At 42.1% G+C, this 12,762-nt stretch overlaps 1 protein-coding gene across 1 annotated transcript in view; it reads left to right on the forward strand.

Moving 5' to 3' along the window:
• SEL1L3 (SEL1L family member 3) overlaps nucleotides 1–12,423 on the forward strand; it is an 81,762-nt gene extending 69,339 nt beyond the window's left edge. Inside the window, exons 21-24 of the mRNA XM_075568317.1 lie at nucleotides 8–135; nucleotides 624–726; nucleotides 820–892; nucleotides 10,666–12,423. Coding sequence (XP_075424432.1) covers nucleotides 8–135; nucleotides 624–726; nucleotides 820–892; nucleotides 10,666–10,958 — 597 coding nt within the window. The 3' untranslated portion in view covers nucleotides 10,959–12,423. The remainder of the gene's footprint in view (nucleotides 1–7; nucleotides 136–623; nucleotides 727–819; nucleotides 893–10,665) is intronic.
• The last annotated feature ends 339 nt before the right edge of the window (nucleotides 12,424–12,762 follow it).

A 12,762-nucleotide genomic window follows, 5' to 3' on the forward strand; every position in this document is an offset into this window, starting at 1 on the left:
TTTCCAGGGCTTTTTCAATTTAGCACAGCTCATTCAAGAAGGGGTCTCCATACCTGAATATATTTTAGGATATCTGCAAATTGAGAAATCTGTCTACACCAGCAACCAATCGCTTATGGTGCAGCTTTATGAAAGGTGACGTTTCTCCCCTCATCCAAGCTATTGTCACAACCTTCTCTTTACAGATTAAGGCCTTGATGATACCAGGTTCGTGCGAGCGTGCGCACGCCCTCGTGACGTCACCAAGGAGCGATGTGCATGCCTGAAATTTGCACTACAGGCAGGAGTTACACGGAGGAGACAGGGAGGCGTGGCGGAGGCGTGGCCGTGAGCGGTTTGCCCTCATTCGCTGAACCGCTCACGTGACATGGCCGCCACGCGCCAAAATGAAAATCTGCTTGGGAGAAGCTTGCGCGTCTGGCTACATCTGTAACTTTTTAAATGTACTTTCTTTCTATACACTAAATAACTCATGTTGATTTCCTATGTTTATTAATATTCAGCCAAAAGGGAAGCACTGGTGCACTTTTTTTTAGTAGAAGCAGATAAATAAAGCATGATCTTGTGCTTTGCTATCGGCGCAATTTACTGCAAGTGTAACCTATTCTGTCTGCATTTTACAGGTGCCAAAGTTACAGCAGTGAAGAATCATTTAGTCCATGTTCACTGGCGTTACTTTATTATCAGATACGTGTTGCTTGGGATTACAGCCGGTATTCATCTTTGGTATGTAACCGATATGTAGTTCATTTATATTATGCTTAAAATTGTAGTTACGTTTTCTTAAGGAAATGTTTCATTTTTTTTTTCTTTTTTTAGATCTACGTTTTGGGTTCCCTTCTTTTGTCAATATTGGTTGCATTTGCAGTACAATGCTTTCATTCATTACAAGGTGAGATGTTTGTGTACATCTGTTCACAATCCTGCCCATTATTTTGAAGATGTCACAATACTAAAAAAAAAAAAAAAACAAGCGGCCGTTGTGAACAGTTTCTGAAGCTTGGGCAGATACAGTATAGTAAATAGAGATGAGCGAATCCACCCAAATCCATATCCCGGATTTTCACAGATGTTGCCCCCAAAATCCGTTTTGCGGTGTAAAATGCGCAAACGGATTTGGGTGGATTCATCAAAATTCGCCAGTGTATACAACCTATGGACGGATTTGTAGCATCCAATCCGCGGATTCAGCAATCTGTGGGTTGGATTTTACAAATATGTCCACGGTTTGCGGAATTCGAGGAGTGTATTGGTAGTAATAATAATAATATCTGCAAAACACGAATCGCCCTTTTTGACATTGATCTGCTAAAATCCGCGGACCAAAGGAACCAGCCTCCCAAAATGTGCCCATCTCTTAATTGTATATTAAATTGTATATTAAATTCAGTCTTGGCACTTTTGCTTATGTAGGATAAGGTACATTATGTTGACTTAAGAGGAGGCAAAGTGACACACCAATAAACATAAGGTAACCAATGAATAAAGTGTGGGCGCGGGGGGGGGGGTGCTGAGTGTTCAGTCTAATTTCAGTGCTTAAGGAAAAGTAACACACTGCACAAAACATTTGAAATTTGAAAGGCCATCTTGGGGTTGTAACAGCTGTAATTGTATAGCTACGTCATTATCTTGAATGGCCACCGTGGTATTCATGCTGAATAATAGAGTTGAGATGTTACTCAAGTGGCAAGTCGAGGCAAGTGTTATATGAATTCTATATCTCCCCAGAAGTTGGTGTACTGACTTTTTAATTCACAAATAACATGTGGTTTACTGTGTAATGTTATCTGCTCAAATATCAGTGAAATAACTAATTACCGTCAGTGTATACATCAGTTTTGTTACTGGTACCCTACTCATTAGTGGTTGTTGAAATAAAATATGTATATGTAATCCCTCAACTTTTGGGCCCTGGACTTGTATACCAGATGCTGAGGTGGTAACCCTTATGGATCCTTAATGTTTCACACATGGCCTACGGCAGGCCTGCACAACACGCTGCCCGCGGGCCGCCTGCGAGGTGAGGTGCAGAGAAGTGAGTGAGGTGAGGTGCGGGGGGAGGTGAGGTGCAGGGGGGGAGGTGTAGTGGGGTGATGTGAGGTGCAGGGGGGAGGTGTAGTGGGGTGATGTGAGGTGCAGGGGGGAGGATGAGGTGAGGTGCAGGGGGGAGGTGAGGTGCAAGGGTGTGATGTGAGCTGCACGGGAGTGAGTGAGGTGAGTTGCAGGTGGGGAGGTGAGGTGCAGGGGGGAGGTTTAGTGGGGTGATGTGATGTGCAGGGAGGTGATGTGAGGTGCAGGGGGGAGTGAGGTGAGGTGCATGGGGTGGGATGTGTGTGGTCTGCAGGGGGGTATTGTGTGTTATATGGAGGGGGAGTATTGTGTATGGGTAAGGGGGAGAAATGGGGGTGTGAGATAGAGGGTGAGTCTCGCAAAGGTTGATGATGAGGGGTGCAGGGGGAGATATGAGGATGAGGGGGGCTGGGGGAGATATATGAAGATGATGAGGGGTGCTGTGGGAGATATGGTGATGATGATGATGTTACCACCCGTGCAGCCCGAGTCTGTTTTCCTTGGAGCAGTTCGGCCCTTCTCGCGTTACAAGTTGTGCAGGCCTGGCCTACGGTCAGACGATGTGAAATAAGGACACAGCGTGTGTGTGTGTGTGTGTGATACAACTGCTTTTATGTACTCGCTGTCCACTCTCAATAACCCTGTGATCCTCAGTGGAGGATCACTACACTCGGCATACAACAAACTTATGATAAGATAATAGCACAGACTGGGAAAAAATTTCTAATGCAAGAAGCCTGGCAGATAAAATGGGGGAGCTTGAATTAATAGCTACAAGGGAGCAGTATGATATCACAGGCATTGCAGAAACATGGTGGGATGAAACTCATGACTGGGCAGTTAATTTAGAGGGTTATTCCCTTTTTCGGACGGATCGAGAAGAGGTGGTGTAGTATGTTTATATGTTAAACCGGATATAAAACCTATTACAAGGGAAGATGGTTAGGAAGGGAATTATAAAAATGTAGAAACCTTGTGGATAGAAATTAGCAGTGGAGGTAAAACTACAAAGAAAATGTTTATGGTGATATGTTATAAACCACCAAATATATTTCTGTGATTGATGAAGCCAAAATACTTTTGCAAATGGAGAAGGCATCAAAACTAGGTCCTGTTTGCATTATGGGCGATTAATTGGCCAGACATAGACTGGGGCAATGAGATTAGCATTACAACACAGGGAAACAGGTTTTTGGGGGTGCTTAAAGACAATTACATAACCCAAATTATTGAGGAACCAACCAGGAGAGGGGCAATACTGGATTTGGTCATATCAAACAATGTAGAACTAATAACAAATATTCAAGTCTGGGAACATTTGGGAAACAGTGATCATAACATGGTCACATTTTGAAATAAAACCATATTACATGGATTCAACAAAGACTTTACATTTTAGTAAGGCATTTTTTTATAAACTGAGGACTAATCAACAAGGAATACATTGGGATTACGTTTTTGCAGGGAAACGTTGAGTATAAATGGGCAGTCTTTAAAACAATGTTAGAAAAGCACACTTATCAGTGTCATAAGCTTGGTTAATATTAAAAAAACAAAAGAAAAAAGCGCAAAACCCATAGTGTAGAGAGGTTGATTTAATGCGATGTGAAAAACAGTTAAAAATCACTTACAGACGTAAGTTGATATCAGGCACATAAGTATGTGGGACGATCGGTGATGAAGTGTCCTCCGGAACAACCGCAGTGCCCTTGTTCTCCTGCCGGGAGATCTCTTTCAGCCTGTGTTACCTTCCCTAGATAACCGGTGCAGTCCCACTTTCGCGTCACGTGTCTTATGACGTCAACGTGTTGCGTACTCACATCGTCGATCGGGGGTTGGACTCAGGCTGCTAACTCCCCTACTGGATGATTCAGGCAGGCTCCGTGTACTCCGATGGAACTTCAGGCTTGACATCCTTAGCAGACACAGCCCTACGTGTTTCAAGGATATGTTCCTCTTCGTCAGTGCCCCTGATGGTAAGAGCCGGGGCGTCGGCTCTTACCTTCTCGGGCAGCGGCATCTCCCGCTGCAGGGTTCCCTCAACATGGCTCCGCGACATCAAATGGCATTGCGTTGCCAGGACAATGGGTCGTTACGTGACGTTGCAACATCACGTTGCCATGATAATGGGACGTCACGTGATGCCACGGCGCCGTGAGACATCCCGTTGTCATGGCAATTTGACACATGGCGTCACGACATCACATGATATCTTGGCAACGGGGTGCCATTTACATCGCTGATCATATTGACGGGACCTTGCAGGAGGAGATGCCACCGCCCGAGAAGGAAAGAGAAAAATATATAAATAAATTGAAAAAAATTAATTTAATTGCCCACAGTCTCTGGGTTAGCCTTGAATAAAAGGTGGCAACCTTGAACCTGCCAGGGGGCGGTGTATGTGTTGATTGCACCACACAGGAGGTTACATATATATTATGCTTTTCTTGACTGGTTTACATGTAACCTGTGACATGAAAATGTGGCTCGGCAGTAAAATCACTGGCACAAGTGAGATCCTGCAAAAATGTTAGTTCTTAGCAACTAATGTTACTGTACATACTCTATGGTTTGGTGATTGCTTCCCTAGCATTGGTTTAGGTATGAAGAGGCAGGGGCAGATCTCCCTCTGCATGTACTATGTGCTGCAACATTCTGTCTCCTGCTCTGATTATTCTTCCCCGCACTGTTTGCACCTTTCGTATTGTTCTAGCCATTTTACATCTCTAGAAAACCAGGACTTTAAATAATTTGGCAAGCTCTTTAGAGTAGAATAAAGTGTCCGTCCTTCTTATATCTTTTTCTATATATATGTGCCAACTTCTTTACTTTTATTTTTTTTTCCCCATTGAGTTTTCTAAGACCACGTGATGTTGGTTTTGCTCCCTATATGGTTCATATATGGTTCATACCTCCCTGGAAGCCCCGCAGACACTTGATGTATTTTAGCAGTGTAGTTTAAAAGGGTAGCGCCCAACCTCAACTGCTTCATACAGACAATGTCTTTAAATGTACCTTTTCCCTGTGAGAAGTAATGCCAGATTTTCCATGTACTGCACAATTAAATAAGGGGCATAAAATAATGACGCTCTTCCATCCAAGGATAAGGAAGTTCATATACAGCTTAGGGCAGTGGTTTCTCAACTCCAGTCTTCAAGGACCACTAACAATCCAGATTGTAAGGATATCCTCACCTTAGCACAGGGGGACCCAATCATTTTCCCTGAACCACCTGTGCTCAAGCAGGGATATCCTTAAAGCCTGGACAGTTAAGGGTTTTTGAGGACTGGAGTTGGAAACCACTCACTTAGGGTGTTCAAATCATATTGTTTTTATCTGTCCTTGACAAATAGAGATGTATACAGTAGTGTATCTGGCTTTGTATTTCCGCTGTTAGTGTTGACACTAAGCAAGCCTTTTTTTTTTTTTAAATAAGTTAATTCTTTGATAGTTTGAGAACTGGAGAGGCCATAAAGATAATACAACGGCTAGACAATAAAGCCATCACAACCCTATTATGTGTTTCAGAAAGTCATGGGTTCCTGGTTAATGAATGCAAAAGTCTTTAGACTGAACATATCAATAGTGTGTCATGTTTGAGATTTACAACTACTTGCAATAAAAGTTCAAACGGAAATGTTTTGATTGTCTTAGAAAAATATTTTATCTGGATATAGATAAGTTTCAGCCATTCCAGATATTGTGGACATTTGAATACAAAAAAATTAATCCCTATCTCAACTATCTTATTGAAAGGGGATATTGGATTTTTGTTCTTTCAACCCAATTTAAACATCAAGACTGGCTGAACTTGTGTGACGAACACGAGTGTGTGTGTGTGTGTGTGTCTGTATTTTTGGGCTATAATATTTCCTTATTTCTCACTATTTTCATTTAGGAACTTTTATTACAAGTAGTTGTAAATCTCAAACATGACACACTATTGATATGTTCAGTCTAAAGACTTTTGCATTCATTAACCAGGAACCCGTGACTTTCTGAAACACATAATAGGGTTGTAATGGCTTTATTGTATCCCTAAATGAAAATAGTGAGAAATAAGGAAATATTACAGCCCAAAAATTCCCTCTGTAATTAGGGTGGCAATCAATCACGTGGGTGACCACTTAAGTGCTAAATAATTGTTATTCCAATATACAGATTAAAGACCATGTGAAAAAAGTGATGAATGTAAGTCCCAATGGATATAAATAAATTAAGCAATAAGAGATGTATTTGTGAGCGATAAGAGATTTCTTTGCAATGAAGTTACAATTGCGAAAAAATAATATAAAAGAGTATATGGTAGCTTTCAAGGGACGGACCACATGCAAAGGAGTTTCTAAAAAAAAAAAAGAGAGAACCCACACGCTCCATAGCGTAAAACCATTTGGTAATTTTAATACAAAGAGAACCAAGTACTACAATGTACTCCCAAGGATACGTGAATTGAAAAGCAGTGTGAATCATAATCACCAGTCAGTCAGTATGGCTGTCTCCGCAATGGCATCAACTGGATCTAAACTGTTGATGTCCTATCTCTAAGGCCTCGGCCATGTTTACCGCTTGCTGGCGGAAGCGTGCTGAGGCGCGCTACCGCTCAGCACTGAGCCCCTACAGCCGCAATTAGAGCGGCTTTAGTAGGGGCTCACCTGCGCTTCCGCGCGCTTGCGGAAGCGCAGGTCTCAGGGGAATTTAAAATTCCCCCGCTTGCCGGTGCGACAGGCCGGTCACGTGAGCGGTTCGCCCATTGAGGGCGAACCAGCTCCGTGACGTCACTGGCCCACCCCCGGCCAGTGACGCGCCCGCCCCCGGCCCGCTCCCTGACGGCCCGCTGACAACGCGTGCGGTAAGCAACTGCAAGGCCAGGGAAAGCACCCGCTTTCCCTGCGCCTCAGCACGCCTCAGCACGCCAGCAGGGAGCATGGACGAGGCCTAAGCCAGATGGAGGAATGAGTGTACTCCGAACAGGAGCCAGACAGAGATGAACCCAGCTCCCAGTGAGACAAGGCAGGTAATGTCTGAACTCCAATGCAGATGGAAGAGAAAACGTCTTCAGAGAAGGAGACAAAAGGAGACAAAAATGTTCCTAACTTTCAAAGCAACCAGGCAGGCAGTGCCCCAATTGTTACTGTAAGTTTAACGGTCCAACGTCTCTCAACTAGTGTACTGATGTAATTGACGCCACCCAACATGTTTTGTTACTAGATCAAGTGACTTCATCAGGGGAATAGATATTCCTTTTTCTACCAATCTGATATTAAACGGTTTTTCAAGTGTTGGTGTGAAAAGTTTGGTGACGCCGAAAAAACAAACAAAAAAAAAATGAACGGTGAATACTTGAGTCACCTTCAATTTGGGCTGGACCTATTGCAAGACGAAATGATCATTGTTGGGCAAAGATGATATTCAACTGGATTCCTAAGGAAATTAAAAGACCCAAGACCACAACCAAAAGTAAGATGAAAGGATGAAATCAGAACATTTTGTTGGAGCAACGTGGAGAAGAGAGGCTGTAACCGCAGTACAGGGAAGAACATTGGGAAATCCTTCATCCAGCAGTGGATATATATACATACAGTACATACATAGGGACACTCACAGACATTTTATCTCTGCAGAAACACAGATATCGAGAGCATTCCATCTGCCTTGAGTCCTGAGATACGGCCATCTACGTACCATGGAAAGGACTGTGCTATTGGGTTACTATACCTGTGAGGGCAATGACTCCTCATTGAACTTCGGCTACACTTTTTGGACTGGGAACCAGCTCAGCTGGCAGTGATGTTAGTTTAGAGAAGTTATTTTGTTTAGTTAGTCTGCTGAGTGGAGTAGGTTTTTATTTTGTTACTTTGCCTTAATGGGACAATACACAAGTATTTTTTTTCTGTGGACATAGTAACACAATAAAAACCATGTGGTCGTTGCATATTTAAAAGGTTCATCCAGAAAGTTTTTATTTGTAATAACTGCTTCTGTATATTACCTTACCGTATAGAGGATTAAATCTTTTCAGTGCCCTGACACCTCATTTGTGTAAATGAATTCATAAAGTTCTTGCCGTGCTTTACCAGTTCTGTTTAAGCTTTTTATTGGTTGGTGCACTTCACGAGTTGTAGACTTTCTATGGGAGAGGTTTGACAAAGGACTGACTGTACATTCTTTATAGGTGCAGATGGCCCTGGGTGCCTTTTCAGATTGTTATTTAGCAATGCACATATTGGTTATTCAATTTATGCAGCAATTAAGACTATTTAAATCTTTTATTCCATCATGGGGTTCAGATCTAGTGTTGGATCCTTTTGAACATTTTGTATGAAATACCTATTAGAGGCCTCACTATAAAATAGCCTTTCTGGTTGCTGTAACATTGGCTAGATTTACTGCACCGACACACTTTATTCGAGCAAATACCCAGTATGTACCTGGCAGATACCTGGAATGCGCCGCTCCTCACCTCTGACAAGCCCCTTTGCGTTTGCCTTCCCAGCCTGGGTTCATGCCTGGCTGACGGGCGGCTGATCTGTTAAATGATAATGATTAGGATTTAATAGGCTGCAATGCTTCGCGTGTCTACCAGATGGCATAAATTCATGAATTGTAATGCAGTATATATATATATATATATATACTGTGCAGTATTGCAGCCAGCGGGAATAAAATGCTTCAATCCCTGCCTGGAAAATAACCCAATGCACTCGGGCAGAAAACAGTCACAAACCTCAATACACCCGGGTATACCCGAATTCGTGGGACTAGCCGAGCTCGAATAAAGTGTGTCGCCAGTGTAATTGAGGACTACAAGCTCTGGTGTACAAAGAATTTATTGCAGGTAAAAATGGCCTTGAAAACAAATAAAAAATGTTGCCTGATTATGGCCTCAAAGCCCATGTTAACCAAGAAAAAATACATCTTTCTGTCCCAAAATTTAAGATGAACCCTTTGAGTGGCGGAGGAGCCGCGGGGCTAGAGCTCCATGGCGCTTTTAGGCACCCACAAGCAGGTGATCGCTCTGCCACTGATAACAGAAGGAGAGGAGGCACCCCCCTTCCATCCACCATCATTGCAGATCGCGTCCCGAGCTTAGGGGGCCAGAATCCGTGTAACTACGTCGTCGTGGGGCACTGAAAGGGTTACATTTGATACCTTTACTCAGAATTTATTCAAATAGTCCGGATAAAGGTTTTAGATCTTACCGCACTCCGTTTAGATAATTACAGTGGGTGTCGTTTTTCTTTGAAGGCTGCAGGCAGTTGACGAGTGGCTGGGATCCCACTTCTGTCACGTACAGTAGTTAAACTCAGCTGGATATCTTCAGTTGCCGCACTATTCTAAGAAAGTCTTACACCAGACATTGTAGCATAATAAACTGTTTTATTTGCAGGTTGCCAAACGCACAGCGTTGTGCGTTTGGCAACATGCAAATAAAACAGTTTAGTATGCAATGTCTGGTGTAAGACTTTCTAAGAATAGTGCAGCAAGAAGATATCCTGCTCCAAATGTATTTAAATAGAACAACAACAAAAAAGAGAATATTCATTGCAATATGAATAAGGAGTTGTATTGGGAAAGCATAAACCATTAAAGGAAATGGTGTTCCTGCAATGTTATTAAGGCTCATTCGAACAGATCAGCTTTTGCCTCCTATGTAGACTTATGCAAAGGGACAAGGCTAGTCATCATTACACACCATCTTGCACTATTGTTAGTTAGGATGGGCACATACTTGGGTTCAATATCAGGAACCCCCTCCAAAAACCTGGGGGATCAGGATTTCCCTAACTGTTTGAGACAAACTAAGCCGCAAGTTTGAATCTAGGATCCAACTCTGGAACAGAAATTAACCAAAACTCTTTTCTGTCTCATTCACATGTGGGTCCCCTTCAAGTGTTGTACCCCACAAATCACTTCCAGCTCTCTCTGAGGTTTGTTGTAAGGGGCTAGCCCCCACCTGATCTGACATGCATCTCGCCGATATATCGCTTCCACCGTCCCACCCCCTGGTGCCACACTCCCCCTCCCACTTCCCATATGTCATTCTCTTCCCCCCATGTTACATCGCAAGTCACTCTTCCACATGTCCTCTCCCCCTCCCCCCACCTTTATACATGTATTTATTCTATATTAAAGATGGACACAAAAGTTCAGATTTTTAAAAGAAAATCCATAGTTTAAAAAAACCAACAAAAAAAAACGATTGTTTTGGCAAACCTAAAACCAAAACACAAAAATGTTTTGGAATCAAAATCACACCCAAAACAAAAAATGCCAAAGCCAAACCACCAGTAAAAGTGCCCAATCCATAATTATTGAATTGGTGTGTGTGTCTTGCACCAGCTAGAAATTAGAACTGCTTATGTACAGTCCACGCATCCCTGCTGCCATGGAGCGAGGGAAGGATATGGGATTATTACGTGCCATTATTTTCATTTCCATGGCAGGTTTCTCTCTAATCGTTTCCTTGGGAAAGCTGGAAGACAGGAGGAGGGGTTCATTTATATACCCACCTCTGTAAGTTTGCTGCTGCTGCCATGGAGGAAATGAAAAACATGAAATTAACTGCATAATGATCCCTTTTCTGTTCTTTTACAGCCAATGGTTTTTATTCCAGAAGAGTGCTGGTGTCACAGAATTCAAGTTCCACAGCAGGTGATTCCAATGACATGCCAACTCCAGAACAACAAGGATCTTTTGTGGAGAATGTTTTGGGGGCAAACCATTCAGAGAGGGGTAATACAGGTTTACCGAGATGGGATATAACTCGCCTGATTAGAACCATGAAACAGACTCTGAGAAGGCACAGAGAGGTTGTGGAGTGGTCAGTGGCAGCATTAGGTATAACCATCTGCGTGTGTTATGTGTCATTTTTAATCCATTCTATGTGAGCATAAGAAGGTGGCGCATTTCTCCTCTGTCAGCTAGTGTGAATGTGTCCATATGAAGGATCGTCTTTATTTAGGAGCCTGGAATTCCAATATTTGGAAGAAAATTAGACCTCGTGATAGATATATTATACAACAGTGGTTTTTAACTCGCTCCCCAAGGGAACCACTGCCAGGAAATTTTGGGGGGATAGCCAAACAATACTTCTGTTTTTAAGCAATGATCAAATGTTATGCCATGTGGATACTGAATTTTTGGCTGGCTTATTTTATTGGACTAACATGGAGTCGCTTATTAATCGCCCTGTGTTTCTACTTTAGAGAGGTGGGGTCAAAATGGTTTGATATCAAAATAAGCATACCTATAATTAAACCTGTTGGTTCAGGCATAAAATTAAATCAGAGAAAGGATGACTCCGAAGGGGGTCAACATGTACCCCGCACAACAGCAAACAGGGAGGATAAATGGATGTCCTGTTTATGACAGGAAGCTACACTGCAATAACGAATATAAGGGTGATGCTGACTGGGAATGTATACTGTGATGAACAAAAGAAAGGAAAGAAAAGCTCCCTATTGTGTCGCACTGGAGAAAACACCCTTAACTGAATTAAAATTATTATTTATTAATGAATTAATTAAAATATATTTATGCAGCGAGATATACAGTGAACCAAATGATTAAAACAAATTAAAAATGAAGGAGGCGTCTGTGTGCTATATCAGAACGACAGTGTAAATAAGTGAACAGCTATTAATCACTATCTGTTCCCACGGTTATACTATTAGACTAGCCGTGGTAATAGCTATTCCTATACAATTATAAGTCGTCAGATAACTACTCCTATATAACTGAGAGTGTTAATGATGGCTACTGGCTAAGTGTGTCAATCTGATATAGCACACAGACACCTCCTTCATTTTTAATTTGTTTTAATCATTAATAAATAATAATTTTAATTCAGTTAAGGGTGTTTTCCCCAGTGCGACACAATAGGGAGCTTTTCTTTCTTTTGTTCATCATAAAATTAAATCATTAACAAATCTACCAGAATTTTACATTGCATAGCTTTTGGAAGTGAATATAAGATGCTCTTTTAGCAGGATAGAATACATTATTGGGTTGAGAATTTATCCAGATTATCTTTCAACTAACTCCACGTCAACAGTGTACTTATGATCCAGTTTTGTATTCGCATTTACTGCACTGTTAACAGCTTTAATATAACAGTGTATGTCTGAAGAAAGACTGACCTGGATCTTCATGACAGTATTTCCTTGGAGTCAATTATGCAAACTTCTTTGCCGCCAGAAGCACAATGTTACTGGCCTCTGACAGCATAGGGGTTGAAACTGAGGAATCCATTCTATAAACCATCTCTTGGTTTTTGATTTTTAAAAAAGTTTGTTAGCTTTATGAGTGGGTACTTTTGAACACCTGATATTTCATCAATAAAATGTCAAAAAAAAAAAATGTTTTTTCCCTTTCCCAGCCATAGCAGATTTTTGTGTGTAGGGGATGTGGGGTGGGAAGTGTGTGTGTGTGTGTGTGTGTGTGTGTGTGTGTGTGTGTGTGTGTGTGTGTGTGTAGGGGAGATGTGTGTGTGTGTGTGTGTGTGTGTGTGTGTGTGTGTGTAAAGGGGAGATGTGTGTGTGTTTGAAGGGGGGATGTGTGTGGGGGGGGGGTGGAGGTTCTCATGAAAACATCAGGACGGATAGACAGGATATGAATTTTGGAAATTAAAGGAGAATTCCAAAAAAAAAAAAAGTTTAATAGGTATAAAGCACAAGGACTCCAGAGCTGCAA

Source organism: Ascaphus truei, chromosome 1 (genome assembly GCF_040206685.1).
Source record: "Ascaphus truei isolate aAscTru1 chromosome 1, aAscTru1.hap1, whole genome shotgun sequence".
Lineage (NCBI taxonomy): Eukaryota > Metazoa > Chordata > Amphibia > Anura > Ascaphidae > Ascaphus > Ascaphus truei.